The 18,391-nt window shown below is 42.0% G+C and overlaps 1 protein-coding gene across 3 annotated transcripts in view; it reads right to left on the minus strand.

The window, feature by feature from the left end:
• Window positions 1–18,391, minus strand: part of ANXA2 (annexin A2) — a 257,244-nt gene that overhangs the window by 238,673 nt on the left and 180 nt on the right. For all 3 annotated transcript variants that reach the window (XM_050978625.1, XM_050978624.1, XM_030228439.2), the window contains exons 2-7: window positions 13,695–13,754; window positions 10,032–10,131; window positions 5,565–5,659; window positions 2,685–2,798; window positions 673–763; window positions 144–223 (exon numbers count right to left, since the gene is read on the minus strand). In XM_050978625.1, the coding sequence (XP_050834582.1) occupies window positions 144–223; window positions 673–763; window positions 2,685–2,798; window positions 5,565–5,659; window positions 10,032–10,131; window positions 13,695–13,742 (528 nt within the window). In that variant the 5' untranslated portion in view covers window positions 13,743–13,754. The remainder of the gene's footprint in view (window positions 1–143; window positions 224–672; window positions 764–2,684; window positions 2,799–5,564; window positions 5,660–10,031; window positions 10,132–13,694; window positions 13,755–18,391) is intronic.

Raw genomic sequence — 18,391 nt, forward strand, 5'->3', positions numbered from 1 at the left:
TTCAACATTTGAATATTTTTTATCCCCCCAAAGGTCAGTGAAAACACAGGGAAATTGAAGAGTGCATCGGAAACCCGACTGTTTCACTGGCAGCCACCACTCAGGCAACGTTAGAGAAAGTGACAAACTGTGAACAGCCCTACCTTGGCCAGGGCAACCATTAGCTTGCGGAAGTCACCGGATGTGTCTGATATGATGTCCTTTTCCAGCTCTGTCTTGTACACTACAAAACAAAGAGTTCTTTTCAGGCAAAGGGTATCTCACAAATACTCCTTTGCAAGAAAAAGGGCTGCTAATTACTGTGTTTTATGCACATAAAGAGCTAGAGCCTAAGTCAGGTGTGGAGGACAATGAAAAGCCCACAATTGCCTACATCAAACCCAGCACTGCAGCCATGAGGTCCATGCAATCAGTCTCTCATGGAAAGCTTACAAAAAATTTCATTTAGATACAACTTGTATTAGTAGCAAGTAGCCTTCAGTCTGTTTGCCACCATGCAACAAGATGTAACTATATAAATCACACAAATATCCAGAACACCAGTACAAAATAGCAGAGAACCAAAAAAGATTGGAGTTTGATTTCTAATAATGAAATGCACACTGAGGGGAATTTATCCAAATAATTCAGTGTAAAAGACATAGTACATGGAAACTTGCAAAGTAAACTCACTTTCCCTGTAGACCCTGTTGATTTCACTGAGCTCCTGGTTTGTTCGGGAGCAGATGATTTCAATGAGGGTGTCTTCATCTGTTCCCAGCCCCTGCAACACAAACAGGGCTCAGTTAGGAGCTAGCAATGAACAGGAGTGCTTAAATAGTTTAAAAACATTTTACAGACATCTCCTCTCCCCTACTCTAACAGTTCAGGGATATTTTTTGCCAACTGTTCCTGAGAAAAAACAGATGGAATATTTCCAGTGGCTTAGAGATCCTGTATATGTTCTCTCTGGGCAATGTGCATCTGCTGTGAGTATCTAACAGTGGCCTCCTCACCAGCATAACTCAAGGTCTGTTTATCATGGCCTGTGTGATTTTTTTCTATCCACTGGGAGAACAGCAAGAAAATCCACTCTTATCCTCCTGTTAGGATGCTGTTTGTTAAGCCCATCTGTAAAAGAATGTCACCTTGCAGGTGGCAAAAATAAGCACAGTTTCCCAGAGGATTTCAAGAGAAGTAACATCCTGGGAAAATGTCTCATGCTGCAGTCTCGAATGTGTGGAAAACAGAGGCAATTACGTGGCAAAGTACCCTTTGGGTAAATGTCTCCCTTGAAGGGGCAAGAAAGTGGGACAAACCAAAAAAGAAAAAGAAAAAAAGAGTAAACCCAAGTAATTTTACTAACATGGCTTAAAGCTAAGAACTATGAGAGCTTTCCACACAATGGCTCTAATAAGCATCTAGGGGAAAGGGAAGACTAGCAACATATATAATTTTCTAAATATTTTTGAAATACTTTCAAGAATGCGTAACAGAAAAATAAATAACTCCTCCGTGATAACTTTGCTTTCCTCAACTCCGATGCCAAAGTCAGAGCTCATAATGCTCTATGTATCAAGCCAAACTTAAGCTCAGGCAAATTCAGAGCATTGAGAGGTTTTGCTAATTCAGACCAGGTCAGGAGTAATGGGAACTCCTTGGGAGCTGGGAAAATCAACCCAAGGAGAACATAGAATATTCTACATCTGGGACTACTCTGAGGAAATTGCTTGGTGTTTAATCCCAAACTCCAGACTAGTCTGAGTCACAATAAATTATGGAGAGGCTGTACTGAGACCAGGAGAGGGCAGCATCTGATTACTCAAACAGGGCATTTGGCCCACAGTTGAAGAGTTACCATCTCCATTGTAGGTTGGTTTTTTGGGTTTGGAGATTTAAGGAGTTTTGAGGGGGGGGAGGGTCGGGGTAGTGTGTGTGTTTATGTGGTGGAGGGGGTGGTTTTGTTTTCTTGCTTGTTCATCAACTCCTTCTCAATCATCTGGAGAAGTTAATGGATTGGTGTTATTGACGCTGTAAATTTCAGACATAACTTAGTACTTGTCTTTTATTCTTAAAATAAAATAACTCACTTGAACAAGAACATCCAGAAAGTAAGTGATGATTGGATGATTATAACTACAATTTCCCAACCTTTGTTTGCTTACAAAGGTGACTGTATTGGCATGAGCACCTCTCAAGTCTTGTTTCAGTGGCCTGCAGAGCAGATACTTCTTTCTGCAGGGACTGCTTTTGATGCCCCATCTTCCTCATCTTCTACATGGGGCAGCTCTGGTACAGGATGTTCTTTCCAGATCAGTGATATGACCCAGTAACTGGAAATCACTGTTTAAACCCACAAATGCCAGCAGAGGATCTGATGGCTCCTGCTGACAGCTGCTCTCTTAAAGCTTTCTCATACTATGAACCTGTGCATTGTTTGTAAGAGCCAGGCAGAGAAGCCAGGCTATTACTCCTGAGCTGACAAGAACGACTTTTTCCTTAAAGAGAGGATTTAATTAAGAGTTTTAAAACTATACAGTTCCATGATTTCTCTAATTTTTGATGCCTTGCAGCTGGATATTTAAACTGTAGCACTAAAAAACCAAAATATCAGTTTGAAAACGATGGCCCTGGATATGAAGTCCATCTCCAGGACTGAGACAGCGTCATCAGATCAACAACATTAAATTTCAAAGCTTATTTACCTTCATGGCAGCTTTCAGTTCAGAGGCATCATACTGTGCTGGTGTCTTCAGCAAGCCCAAGATCACTGCCTCCAAATGACCTGAGAGAGCAGACTTGAGTGCTGCAGAAAGTTCCTGTAAAATAGATGGGACGATGGAAGAAAAGAAATTAAAGCTCACTTCTGATCTCCAGAGAATTTAACCTGCAGGGCTTTAAGTCTCCAAGCCTGCAGCAGCGTTTCCTACACAACTGACAAGAAAACAGAAACATAAAGAGCTTTCTGGCTGTGAGAGCCTAAGAAAGAAATTAGGGCAAAGGAATTTTTTTCTAATCCTCTGAAAATAAGAAGAAATGCAACAGTGTCTGACAAAGTGCTGGAAAGCACAGTGCAGACACACCTAAACAGCTTCACTCCAGTCCTGAAGCACTGATGCTTTGCTGGAGCTAATAAGCACAGATGGATCTGAGTTTGACTCACTGTGGTCACTGCTTCTCCATCATACACCCACAGTTTTCCCAGCAGCACTGTATTATATGTGGTTTTCCTCTTATCCCAGCCCTTTACTAGCTAAGGCATTGGAAAATTGACTGCACACTTATTCCACCGTAAGGCCCAGCTCCCAACCAGCTAGCTGAGGAGATAAAAAATCATCCCTGAGCACTGAAAAATTATGCCTGTCTTCAAGGAAACTATCAGAAGATTGTAGCCCAAATCCCTATGGTTAATTGCCAGTCAGTCCTAGAAAGAGAAACTGTCAGGGATGTTCACTGCAGAGGATGCAAATCTGCACCAAACACTCTGAGCCCACGTCCTCTTAAGGGTTTCAGATCCAACTTGAATTATGCTAGTATCAGTCTCCCTGTAGTGTAGGTTACAAAGTTAAAATCCCCAGGATCAAGTCTGGGGCTCACACAGATCCATGTATTCCCTGAGCTGAAGTCAAATCTGTAGCATTCAGAAGGGAATTTCTGCATTTCAGTTGCTGGTTTCTCACTAACAATCACTGAGCTGGAGAGGCAGGGGAAAAGGGGGTAGAGAAAGTGACCTCAGCTGAATTGCAGAGAAGTTTGTGCCAGAGGGATAATGAGCCAAGGCATTTAGTTAATTTCCAGAGTCACCCACTTAATCCAGGGCACTAATTTATGCTAATACTGTATGCACCCACTGCATGGGTCAACCAAGGGAGGGAAGGGGGGTTTGGGGCATCTGGCTGCTTTAGACCTAGAAACATTTCAGTACAACTCCATGTGGGATACAATGCTTCAGCCTTTATTTGGGCGAAAATGGGCTGTTCAGAACTGCTGCAGGAAAGACAGCATGTATCTCTGTAATAAATTTTAAGGAACAAGTTTCCCAGAGAAGTTGTGGCTGACTTATTCCTGGCAATGTTTAAAAGGCCAGGCCAGGATGGGGCTTTGAGCAACCTGGTCTAGTGGGAGGTGTCCATCTTGGGCACCTACAGTCCCTTCCAACCTAAACCAAGAGTTTCCATCCAACACTGCTCATCCCAATTGAATTAAAAGAGAGATAGACTATGTGACATTTAAAAATTATGATCTACTGACAGATCCTGCAACACACAAAGCAAGCAGCCTAGTACAGCACAACACATTGCCAATGAAATCTGCACAACTGCTGGCAAAGAAAACCATCAGACACTGTCCCTAGAAGATATACCTACGTGTCTTTTCATATCCCACTTCCTCCTCTCTTGCCTCCTCACATGTTTATCTGAGTGGTTCCTACTGCACATTTCCAATGTTTATACGACTGTTTTATTCTTTGGCACTTGTTAAACTTCTGATAAATTCAGTTTGTTCTTGGGTCGCAGCAAGGGAAAAAAGTGAGAGACAAACATGAAAAAAGTTGCAGATTTTCTTGACTGTGCATTTTTGTGGTCATGCAGAACATGTAACAAAGCTTTAAGTGACACATTTCATGCCTGGGGTCCATTTATGTGCAGATTGTCCCAGCATCCCCAGGGCAGGATGTGCAGGTGTGTGCACACATGCACGTGCCCAACCTGGCCATGCCTCTGCATGTGCCTCTATCAGTCATGCAGAAAAGCTGGTGAACTCCCAAAATTTAACTCTACATTTACATTTGGGCTCAGATGAGTATTCTGGGATGCTATTTGAAGACTACCATTTGGGGTTTGGCAAACCTGGAAGAGATACATTCATCATAATCTGAACTCTATATAAAGTTTCCTCTTCTTCACGGGCATGAAACTTGAAATATGATAAGATTCTCAAAACTTCTAAAGAGAAGAGCTCTTGCCTCCCAGACAGCAAGACTCATTTTGCAGAATTCTGCACACATCTTACAGATTTCTCTCCATCAATACATCAGTACCTAAGGTACTTCTGCCAGGAGAATTTTTAATGACAGTTCAACTCATTATATCACTACTCCACAGCTGCAGTGCTCGTAGCACAACTGACTGCAGTCCTTTTCAGCTAAGCTACCTGTGTGACCAGAAACTGAACACTTCCCTTATGCTGAGTTGTCTTAACAAAATAAACAAAAAATCCAACACCCCCAAAAATATAAACCAACCAAAAGAAAAAAAAAACCAATCCCTTAAAGCACCTCTTTCATTCTTTCCTTCAAATGGAGGCACTTCATGCCAGTGCCTTCTCAATATTTTTAGCAAATTTCACAAGGAATTCTGTGGATTCCACTGTGATTTCTGAAGGTGCTAGGAAACCACCATCTCCAACAGATTGAAATATGTTGAATATGCACAATTGGGACTGCAAAGTTCTACCAGTCCTAAACTGTGATACCATGGACAAAGCAGATGTAGCTTAAATTTCAGTGAAAATACAAACCCTGAAAAATCTGATTGTTCACAAGAAAAATATTCAATTATTACTGTTTCTTCTTATTTTACTACCTTTTTTGTTCTCCTCTGATAGGCAAAAGCAATGTCCTGCCTCTGCTCATTGCTGCGGTTTGTCAGGATGTTGATGATGGTGACCTCATCCACACCTACAAAGACACAAGAGAGAGAATCAGAGAAGCTTTCTTGTCCCTGTTCTTGTATCAGGATGTTCCCCAACACTCCAAACATGTGCTGTCTGGAGCAGAGCTCAGCAGCTCTCACTAGAGTTAGTGTTTATCCTGGCTGTGGGAAAAAGCCACCAGTTAAGAGTCCAGACTTTGGGATGGGATGCAGATATTCAGACACACCTCTAAGTCTAGTTTGTGACCAGCTTTGCCACTCTGTCTTGTGCTTCACTTATGTGTCTGTGCACTAGTTCTCAAGTACTCAGAATTCTGCAAAAAGTTGCTCAAGAACACTTTTTGCCTGTCCTGTCATTTTATTCGAGTTTTTTCAATTAAGATTTCTTGATAAAGCAGTTACATTTTATATTTAAGCCATTTAATTCATCATTCCAAACATGGAAACAGCAAAATAAACCAGTACATTTAATTCAGTATGTTTCAGAGGCTCAAAAGACAGAAGGGATTTTTGTACTGGAAGAATTAGGTATGTGCTGCTACTTTTTGAAATCACTGGAAGATCCATGCTGAGCTGTAACTGGCACACCTAGTGGATGTGGATGCTCAAACTCCCAACTTATATTTTGAGATAAGTTTATCTTTTAAAATCAGCAAATGTTTACTTTCAAGGGAAACATGCCAAATCCACGCACTGCAGTGCAACTGTCAAGTTTTTGAAGCAAACATGTGGCTCTAATCTAGAGGTCAGAACAAGTCCTGAGCTCTCTCTGTTTAATGAAACTATTATGAATAGCTTCTTTCCCACTTGCACACACATCAGTGTAAAAGATGATTTCTTCATAAAAAAAAACCTAGAAAGTAAGGACTGGATCAGTAGCTACTAGCAAGACTCAGATCCCTGCCAGAATCCAGCTACATTTCTTTTCCTTATTACCCAAAGTAACCTGAAACAAAGAACTGTAAGAGATGTTATAAAAATGAATCATAAAAAGTAGGAGTCTTGCAAAAAACCTTTCAGTCCCTAGCTGCAGAGTCTAAAATTATAAGTCTAATCCAAAGATTCTCTTCACCACATTTTTCATGATGAAATACTACATTTGGTAGCCCCATGTCCTTAGCTTGTGCTGAGGCAGACCTACATCAGGGCTCTTATTCACACAAGCTTGGCCTGCAAATGATGCCATAAAGCCCTGGAAAGCATAATGTGTCTAAGTTACAAACTCTGACTTGAAAACAGGCTGACTGCACATTTCAGCCATAATCTACTCCTGCACATTTTAAAGTGTTCCCACATTATAAAAGAAAACAAATTCTCCCTGTCCAGAAATGGCCACACACAGACATTGAGCCTTTCAGCTGTTGCAGCCCCACAGTACAAGCCAATGTCTTAAGCTTGTTAATAAATTCTGAATTTAAACCATTCTTGGCATTCAAAAAAGCAAATGACATTTTCAAGTTGAACCACAATTGCTTCAGATTAGAAGCCCACAAATGACTGATTGCATCCAAGTTTCTCAAACACATGCCATGGAAATATGAAGTTAACTCATTGCTCTGGCATTCAGTGGAAAGTCAGGGTTTGTACTTCATTCACACTGGGGAAACATGCAGCACACACAGGATGCTGACTCACAGCTGCTGAGGTGGGGCACAGCAGGACAGCAGCTCCAACACTTTCCTTTGCTGTTTGCTAAAGTCTCTGAAAGTTTCAAGGCAATGAAACAGAGTTTATTTTCAAATTTATTCTGGCTAGGCAGATTTTATCCCTGCATTTCTATCAATGGGGAATGGAAAGAAAAATTCTGCTTAATAACAGCTTTTCTTGTCAAAGAGGCAATGCGTGGTGGCATTGGTAAGATCACAGTGTTGGAACTCAGCCAGCAAAAATGAGGAAATGAACATAAATGGGGTAAGAGGGAAAAATCTGAATAAAACAGACCATAATTTCAGTTCTGCTATTATGCTTAGCAAGGGTTCACCAAACCCAAACCATGTTGCAATGAGCTATTTCTTTGACAGTGACAGTTTTAATATTTGGAATATGTGACTGATGCAATTTGGTGGATTTCAGGCACTGCCCTCTCTCACCAGCAAGCCAGCAGATATCCTCTAAAAACTTTTACTTCCTAATCTCAAAAACTCTATCAAAAGTTATGGGCATGTTGGTTATAATACCTAAAGAGAAGACCTTTCTCTAGGATGGAACTGACTGGTTTACATGTCATCATTGTTTTAGCAATTTCTGGATATAATTAATTTATTGCAGATCTATGTTCTAAGCCCTTTCCTACAACAAACCTGTGCCTGAAGTCTGCCAGCCATGGAGTAAAAAAGTATCCCATGAACCCTCAATAGAAGGCTGCAAATAACAATTACCCACAACCTAGTCTGACAAAATTATTCAACAAGTACTCGAGACACAAAGTGTCAATGCCAGGAAACAACTCTGAAACAGAAGAGACACTCATCACTCTGTGATAACTTACATTGCTTATTCCTACTTCCCACATTCAATGCAAACTAAATGCTAGAGAAATGGTGATAGTTCCTGGGAAAATGATAGCTGCTGTGGATGTAGACAGATTGTTCATTATGCGTGTTATATTTTTAGTTCAAAAACTACTTAGATATTTCCCAGAGTTATTTTAAAACTTGTTTTTGCAGGTAGCTCCTGACATCACTGCTCATAACCACTCCTTGTCTGGATGAGTTGGAATTTTCATTTGAGGAAAACCCTACGTATATTTTAGAGAGCTCACATTTTATCAAACCTTCTGATGAAAGTACCCTGTTCCAAAGCATTCAAAGTGCAAGGAAACAGTACCTGGAAGAAGGATCATAACAATCTCATACTTGATTTCCCACAAGAATACTTATATTGTGAGATTCTTTAGGGCGGAAATCTGGTATCAGAACCATAAAGAGATTTTCCCTTTAAAACCACCTTCCAGAATAAGTTCTGGGTAACAAAGTAATAAGCAGAGAGAAGCTCAGGCCTACGAACACACAGGTCCATGAGTAAGTTCCTTATTATTCCCTCAGAGAGTTGAAAATCATCTCTCTACTGAAATGTTGTTTCCATGTAACTTAACTGCACTGCTTCATTTGCCGAGAGAAAGTGGAAAGACAACATGAGCTTGACTTTCCTGACTGGAAAAGCTTTTGTACTGCCTAGGAGATTGCAATTTCCTTTTGCAATAATTAGCAGCTTGAGAGTTCAAATGTGTACGTTTGTACCTACTCTGAGAGTCTCATGGTGTATTTGAAATTTCTAGATTTGCCCTATAATCAGAGCTGCAAAATATTCTAAAGTCTAGACAAAACTCTACATATATACAAAGCATCTGCTGCTAAACCTGATGATAGATATAGAGAGTGATATATATATATAACTCTCTCATCAGGGAATTTTTTTTAAAAAAACAAAACAAATTATTCAAAATCAGAACTGAACCCACTTTAATAAGGAATTTCTCTAGTTAAATTAAGAAGTCCTGTGAAAGAAAGCCTTGTGCTTGTTATAGAAGGGATATATTTTACATTTTATAGCAAGTCAAACACATGCTTTGCTGGCACTGATGGAAGACTTAGCATTTCTTTCTGATGAGAAATTGCTTGGCTTTTAAATTTCTCTCTGACATGAAAGCAAAAGAGTTGCTGGTTCCAGCTACGCCCAGCTGCTGCTCCTCTGGCCTGGAGCAAGTGTGGAAAGCATGGCACTCCCTGTCCCAGGACAGGACAAGACCACAACTCCAGGAGTGCCACCAAGGCATTATTTCAGAGCTGCACTTCCCACTCCCTGCTCTCCTGATGGTTTCAATATACCAGAGGGAAGCCTATCTAATATCCCAGCTCAGAGAAGCTCACATTGCCCTGCCCCTGAAATACTGCAAACTCATTTCAGAAAATAGTTTTTAGGACCTTCTTTGACCCCAAATTAATAGAGGACAAATGGGTATTTAGTTCAAAACTCAGGATAAAAATGTTCAAACCACCCCTATGCAGGTGTCTGGAGAGGTGAAAGGAAGAACAAATGTCCAATCCAACAATCCAGTAGAAATCCATAGTTCAGAGCCCACTGACAAATGAGCTGACACTTCATTCTCAAGTGGCAGAAAAGAAGAAGAATTTGAAGAACTGATGAGTCAAGACAGGAAAAAAAAAAGTGAGAATCTCAACAACTCATGGTTACAAACTTAAAGCATATTCAGAGCATGCAATTACAGGGTTCAAAATCTAACTTGGTCAAGATTTCTAGGAATCCAACACCTCCTAAAGTAGGCATCCTTGAGTAAGGATATCAAAATGCTGGTGTTGAGACACAGTCTTACTCTGGCTTTTGCAAGCCAGCCTTGTCCCTTCCCCCAGGGTGGCAGCCCCAGCCCCTGGTGCCCACCTTTGGTCTTGATGGCCGTTTCCAGGGCCGCAGCGTCCCGGTCAGCATCGAAGTTGGAGTAGGCCTTCACTGTGGCATAGGCACTTGGGGGGAGAGAATGCTGCAGGGAAAAGAACAAAAAGTACAAAAAAACCCTTCAGAGTTCAATTATGCAATTCATAAAACACATGGTTACCTGGTATTTAGCCCAAAGTTTAAATGCAAGAACTACCAGCAGCTATCTGTGAAAATGGAATTCTCCTAAGAGCCACTGAAGTCTTTCTCCTCATGTGACCTGCCCAGAAATCCACTCACAGATGTGCTTATTATAACACAGAATATATACAAATAGATATTCTATTTACTGCAGTAAAACCCCAACACCTTCCAAGTTTACTCACTAAACTTCAATATTCTAAAATCTGAAGTTTTCTGGCTAGATGTGAAGGAAAATGACTACAGGCAGCTAATTCCAAGAAAGTTGAAGTCTACAGTAGTTTGGATTTGAAGTCAATATTTTACTTTTTATTACAGGCTACAAATAATAAAGAAAAAAAGAAGGAAATTGAAGATTAACAATGATAAAGTCAGAAAAAGTTTTGTGTGCTGTCTCATGAACTTTAAAGATAACACAAAAAAAAAATCTATTTAAGGCCACAATTCTAGAAAGCAGAAGTTATTTATCATTTTTTGAAACTCTTGGCCTCCAGATCCTTGCTTTAAGCAGCATGAGACTTGAAAACCAAATGACATTTCAAATCAACTTGCTAAGAGTAAGAGGACTTGCAGGTAAGCTCACTCAATGCAACATTTTCCAAGTTACCAGATTTTATCAGCTGTTTATCATGGTCCTCCCCTGAGGATTAGAGCTTCAAACAAAGGGTGACCAGAACAGAGATTCAACTCTTCTCAGCTGCTTCAGTGTGAGCTAACAGCTTGTTATCACCTCCCAGGGGAGGGTTAAATTAAAGCACAGATTTTCATACAAGTAGCTGGGTAATATTCACAAATCCCACTCTGCTGAGTTCAATTTAGAAAGCTGAGGCTCTGGCAGAGAGGTAGAGCTACCAGCACCTCAAATTGCCACAGTCATTTCCTAAATGAATGAACAACTGAGCTTTCTTGGAAAAGATCCCCAGAAACTTTTGTTTCCATCTCTAACTCCAAAAGGAAGCTGGGTTCATGAACAGAGCTAAGCTATCCTAATATCCCTGGAAAATATTTTTACATGCAAATTTTAAAGAGGAGCACTTTGAACTAAAAAATTCCATGGTTTCTGACTAATTTTGACTCTTTCCCTGTAGAGGTCATGCTGTTCTGTACAGATTCCTCTGGCATCTGCCCCTGTGCCTTCTGGAGACAGTCTGTTTTATGCTGTGGAGATGGGAAGTCAAAAAAACACCAATAAACTGAATCATTTTCTTTTGTCTCTTACCAGCAGTTCAGACCAGCAAAGTGGCCCCAGTCTGGCCCAGAGCCACACCACAAAACACAGCCTTTGCTTTTAGTGCCAATGGAAACAGCAAATGGAGACATGCTATGCAGCCTCAGAGAAATCTGTGTGCCTGACAGATTGCTAAGCCAGGCATCCCCCATCCTGGGGCACTGCTCACTGGCCTGCACCCTGCATCATCTGAAACAAGTCACCTGGTGACCTCAGCAGAGCTGGGTACCTCTCCTTCCACCCAGCTCCAAGTATTTGCTGAGTATTTTGGATGGAGTAGTTTACTGCAAAGATGACAGCACACACTAACAAAATACACAGCATATTTGCAATTTGGTGGCCATTTTTCCTCTGTCCCTCCACCCAAGGCATGTACCAAGTCAGACTGAGTTTCCCTGACACCTGACAGGTCTCATCAGGGTGACTGCCTATGAAAAGCAGCCATTTAAATTCCAAGCTACTCAATAACTCTGCTACACTACTGTACCATTACTCTATGTTTTCAGACAAACCTTTCAAATTGATTTTCCATTTAGTTCAGTATAAAATTATTCACAATGTGGCAGTAAAAGTCCAGATAATGTGCAACTGCACCACCTGTCTGGGCCAAACTAAAGCAGAGAAATTGGTGTTCTCCCTATGCATTTATTGGCTTCAGAGGTCCTCTAAGTGCTTTGCTTCCTCTGAGCTTGAGAAATTTAATCCTACTGGGAAACATGAGAGAGCAGCAAATACCACTAACAGCTTCAGAGGCTTAATTTAACCTAAAAAACACCAGGACCCTTTCACCTACACCTGAGTATTCTGAGACTCTTTCTGTACTCTTGTGGAGAGATCCAGAAGCTGGGAGCACAGATCAACCTCAGCTCAGCTCCATTCTCTCCTGGAAGGAAGGTCCTTCACCTTCACTCCAATCAGCTGCTGTACCACTGCTGCAGAGCACAGGACAGCACTGGGGTTCAGCCACAATCATTCTATACCCTCAAGGTTTGAATTTTAAGGGAAAAATTGCTGGCCCAACTACTGTGTTTAACATCAGTTAATTTGCTAAATCATTGTTTAGAGGAACTGGTCTAATGCTGCAGAGCTACACAGGCCAGCTACTCAGTAATTCTGGCTTCCAACTTAGAGCACAAACCAACTGCCTGAGCCTTCTGACACTGCAGCAGGATTTCTGACGGAAAGGCTCCATGGAACAGCATTCAAACCTGACTTATGCAACTACTTGCAGGAATCAAGGAAGAAGCATTTCTGCTCTTGAGAACAGATTGCTTAATTATTATTCCAAGTAATTCTCCATTGAAACACACAACCATGAAAGCTGAATACTTGACTGTTTTTGCAGTACAAAACCAGTTTTGCTGCTTACCTACAGTGCACTGGCCAGTTCTTTGCAACAGCTCTTCCACAAACATAGTCTGGTATAATTCATTTCGCAACAAGTACTAAAAATGGGCAAAACATTTGCCTCTACCAAGCTCAGACCTGCAGCTACCAGCTGTGAGATTTCTATGTGTAGCAAGTTCATTAGAAATGTGATGAAATACTGTATGGATAGAATTCACTTCCTCTTCAGTGACAATCACAGGCATGATATGCTGATACCACACTGGTAATCTACCATCTAACTACAACTGAAGAAATCAAACAAAGAATTTGGCTTTCTGGTATGTCAATGAAACTATAAACCAAGTGCAGATGTGGTGAAAAAAAGGCAATCAAAACTAAAACAGAAAATGAGAAAATAAGTTTGAGAAAATATTTTTTTTCAAGAGCTAGTTTGGTTTTGGTGATAACCATAACAGGAATTAGACCCCCCAATATTTTTGTTCTCATAATGTTCCCCATTTTTAACTGGAAAAAAAAAAAAAACAATTCAGAGGGTATCAGCAAAAGAGAATGGATTTCCCTTTTCTGTTTTCATCCTTAACTGACTTGTTCCTTTGGAAGAAAGAGGGACACAGATGCAAACCAGCCATTGTTTGCCCTGTGATCTCTTTGATAAGGCCCAGCAGGAGGATATTCTCATTAAATCATATAACTGTCCTATGGTTACAGCTGGTTTGTGGATGAAAACTGGTCACTGTTGATGAGGTTTTTAGCCAATAAAAGTTTAAGAGATGTGTGGAATCTTGTAAACTGTACAGCTCAGTACAATAGTTGGTGCAGAGTCCTGTAAAAGGAACAAGATGAGACATTTAACTAAAACAAACTTTATTTGCTTAGATAATAATACTTACATCTCCTTCAAGGCTGAGCTTGCTTAAAATTTCATGAACAGTGGACATCTTGAAAGAATGCTGGAGGAAGAGAAAAAAAGACAAAATAGATTTAAATATATTTACAGTTACATCAGTGTGTCCCACCAGTCCTGAAGTACTGCAGCACTTAAGTGGACACAGTCCAGTGGATCTGCTAACACCAAGCAGGAAAGAAGATTTAAGAGTTTCTGAGCCACAACACCATTAATAATGCAACAAGAGGTCTTCATTCTATTGCACAATAAAAATTCCTTAAACAAGCATTTCTTCTGCATTTTAAATACTCAGGAATTTGAGAAATCTCTGCCTCAGAAACAGAGTTGCCTAAGTTGACAACTCAGTACTAGGAAAATTAATTCAGAACCATTATAGCTTGGTCCAGCTCAAAGTCAAAGAACAGCAACAAGTAGTAGCATTTAAATCACAGGCCAATTCCTCAAGTACTCAGGAAATGCAGTGGAATTCTTTCTTGCAGGCATTTTACAAAATCATAACCCTGTTTAATCTTTAACCCTGGATGCTGGATCTTGTGGTTTTGTTGTAGCTGTCCAGAACAAACACCACTTAGGAACACAATTATCAGAGATGAGGTAGTAAGGACTACCATGAAATGGCAGCTCCAAAAAGAAGAGCCATTGGAGCAAGTTAATATCAATGCTCCATTGCCAGGACCTGAATAACATCTTCCTTCTATATGCAAAAAAACAGGGAAAATCCCAACCCTGAGATAGATTATATACAGGGCAGAAATAAACATTCATGTGATAAATTTATGTTACAATACTTTGCCTTCTAAAACTCTGGATTCTGGTCAGGAAGCTTGCCAGAGCTGTGTTACTGTTTAGTGAAAGGGTCTCTCAGCTAAGGAAAGCTTTTCCAAAAGTTGAAAGTCAGGGGCAATATTTAAAAGGCTTGATGCATTCCCAAAACACTGCTCTCAAATTTCCTTAGAGAAAGGACAGACATTGCCACTCACAGTGCTACCCAGTCACCCAGGATGGCACCTGAAGCAAACATTATTTGCTGTTAAAATTAAAGGTTTTTTTTTTTCCCAGGACCTCTACAGTCCAGCTGCAGAGAACATTATCAAACAGGGGAAAGAGCTGGCTTAGGAGAGGACAGGAGAAAGGGCAGCAGCACCTCAAAACCAGAGACATTCCACTAACTGCTAAGTGAGCCTGATACCAAAACTGCCCTGCTTTCAGCCGGGCGCCACGCCCTTCATTCCACACTGTCACCGTTCCCCAGGCCAGTTCTTGGCTCCATGCCCCCCAGACACCTCCCAGCTATTGTGCAGCCAGTCCTGGCTATGTCCTTTCAGCTGGCTTTCAATCCTCCAGCAGTCCCTCTTCTGACAGGATGGGGCTTTCCTCAGGACCAGCCACCCAGGCCAGAGAAACCCATCTCCTCTCCACTCAATGACCAATTCAGAGCCTGAAGAACCAGAAATGTTTGAAATAGTTTCTTGATAATAGTGATCTGGTTAAAACTCTAGGGAAAAGTGTTTTGTTCTTGTTGTTGTTTTCTTTATTTGTTTGTTTCAGATCCTATAAGGAGAAAAGCAAAAAAATCTTTTGGCAAAAATAGCTAATGGTACAAGAATAAAACACAGCAGCAAAATCACAGTACATTTGTAGTGCAACTGCTGTTATCTCACAGTTCCTCACTTAGAACACAGAAAGAGAATCTTCCATCTCCTGAAACAACCTAGGTTTAAGTAACAAAAGCAACTTTACTTCAACAAAAAGTAAGATTCCAGGGGAAAAAAAGTAAGACAGAGCACAAAATGACAGTCATGCACTGATATATTTGAGAATAAATGCTTTTTGAGGGGTAAAATCCAACCCAGGCCTTTAAAAACAGCCTGCAGAAGTTGTAATAAGCTGTTACCTGCTGTTTGCATTATAAACCATGCTGGGTAGAGGGGACTGACATATATTGCCTAGTTATGAAATTGCTAATGTTTACACTCCATAAAATGAAGAGCCTGTGAGACCTTTGTACTCTGACAGTATTTCAACTATTACCAAAAATGAGCAACTAAAGTCCTTTAGTCTTTCTTGTCACAAAGAAAACACCAGGGAGAGATGAAACGAGGCAACTGCAGGATAACCTTTCACATGAAAAAAAACCCCAAATCACTGAACAGCTTTTTGCAAGAGTACTGTTTCTAAATCAATTTAAACCACACGGAATCAGGTTTGTTGGAACAAAACACTTGATCAGAGTCCAGGAACAGAACTAACACACCCTCACAGAGAGCTGGAACTCCAGGTTCATACCATCAGAACACAACAATGCCATAGCAACTGACTGCCCATTAACAGCAAGCTGGCAAAAGAAAAAAAAAAAGGAGTTCTTGCAAGAATCTTTGCAGAGAAAGATTTTTTACCCAGAGAACAAACACAGCTCTTGTCACACCCTGCTCTGTAAAGCACTCGTATTTGAGAACAGACTCTCACTGTTCTCTGATGGACTGATTTTATCTGATGTAGCTTTGACAAGTCCTGGATGGGTTTGAACATGTAGAAATACTTGCACTAGTCTGCTCTTCCTTACACTGGAAAGGAATCAAGTTTTACCTTCCAGCTGTAAACTAATACTTCACTACCTTAAGGCAAGTTTCTACAATCAATTTCTAAATGCACATTACACAATCCTCATATTATTCTGCTAAAACAGATGGCATGTTTTGACCTCAGCCCTCCCAGAAGGCACTGGTTTACAGCTCTGTTATTATACTGGCCCAGTCTCTATTCACCAACTTATCCCTGAAACTCTTTGGTAAGGGAAAAATGAAAGTTTAAAAGCAGCTCCATATCCCGATTTCCAGGGCCAGCTCACACACATGATGGAAAAACCCCCTGTGTTCCATGGAAAAGTTTCAGGTATGCACAAACAACTGCATTGCTCAATAAGCAGAATTAGCATTTTAAGAAGCACTTATTATACCAGGCAGAGATATGAGCAAAGGGTGTTCCCAGACATCTGAGCCAAGGAAACGGCATCCCCGGAATGAGAGAATGGAAACTCTTCCACTTGGAGCACATTTGTGTCCAAAAACTAGGGCAAGCCTGCTAACAGAGAAGAGGAAGAGTGAGGAAGTCCTGCAGCATCTGCTGTAAATTAAACAAGGGCTCAAAATCATTCATATATATATATAATATATACAGTCCTGAACAGGAGTACAAATAGGCCAGGCTGCATCTCCCCAAATCACCCAATAAGGGTTAGCACATCACTTAAAGCCACTATTTGGAGAAAAAAAAAATCTTCTTTAAAGAAAAGCATTTCAAAAGCCATTAAACTGCTCTACCACGAACATATTGAACCATTTTCTTCCACAGACATTGCTAATAGCTCAGGAAGTTCCATTCCAGGAAGATACCATGCACATACAAAATTAAGGACTTTTGTTTCTCCAAACTCAAGTTACTGTCACTTTTGAGACTTTACAAGAAAACCTCTTTGTGTTTGGGGTTTTTTTTTTTTTTTTGGTTCATCAAGGCAAACTACACCAAATACTGGCCAATGGAAACTCTACCCACTAGGGCTGCTTATCAAAAGCAGCTCTAGTAGCAGAAGGCACACACAGGGATAAATCACTCAAGGGCACACTGGTTCCAGGAGTCTTCCACTCTTGACCTGTACATCGGGGTCTGCACCTCTGTGCAGATATAGCATTGGAATATGAACATTAGAACTGATGTTACACAGAAGTAAAGCTGCCACGTATAAGCACACAAACCACTTCTGCACGAACTACGCCGAAATCAATTCACTTCTCTTTCAGTTAAAACACCTGGCAACATTCCTCTGCCCTACCTCCCCTCCTCACTCGAGGGGGAAGTGATGTCCGAGCTGACTCACACTCCAAAGGCAGCAGCAGGATCTCCGAGATTCTGCTCACAGTAGGGCAGGGTGGGAGGCAGAGCCCCGCCCAAGCCTGGCCGTGCGAGCAGGGAGGAGCCCGGGGCTCCGCGGAGCATCGCGGGGAGCGCTCAGGGAACGCCCGGGGAGCGCTGCCCACCCGGCACTGCCCTGCTGGGCTTTCCTGATGGGCTTTCCTGCTGCCCGTGCCAGCGGCTGCGGCGGCTCCGGCAGCCGCACCCTGGGCGAGAAGGGAAAGGAAAGGAAGGAGCCGCTGTCCCTGGCGGGCTCGGGGCTCCGCCGTGCCTGCGGGAGCAATTCCAGCCTCGCTCCAGCTGAATGAACTCGCCTCCAGCGAGCCTGGCTGGCCGGCACAGCTTCTCTGCAAGCCTCCGCACCGAGAAACGAACTTAGGGTACCACGGTCAACCCAGCTGAGCCTTTGTGTACCTTAACGACGAGAAGAAATTACTATCTGGGGAAGTTTGGCGAAGTTTGGGACCGGGTCGTCTCTCCTGAGCGCTGTCGCCACACCCAGAATTGCTGAGGGGCGCACGAAGCTGCCCGAGGGCTGCCTCGCCCGCGACCCCACCCGTCCCAACGTGGAACCGAGCACAGAAAAGTAACAAGCGGACAGGGCCGGAGGAAGAGGAGCCGGGCGCGGGAGGGCGGCGGCCGCCGCAGCCACCGCCCCGCTCCGCATCCTGCCCGCTCCGCTCCCTCCGCAGCAGCGGCTCCCGCAGCGCGACCCCCGCCCGCAGCCCGGCCCGGCCCCGCGGCGCTGCCGCCTCCCCGCTCCTGCTGCGC

The sequence above is a fragment of the Serinus canaria genome, chromosome 10 (assembly GCF_022539315.1).
Source record: "Serinus canaria isolate serCan28SL12 chromosome 10, serCan2020, whole genome shotgun sequence".
NCBI classification, from domain to species: Eukaryota; Metazoa; Chordata; class Aves; order Passeriformes; family Fringillidae; genus Serinus; species Serinus canaria.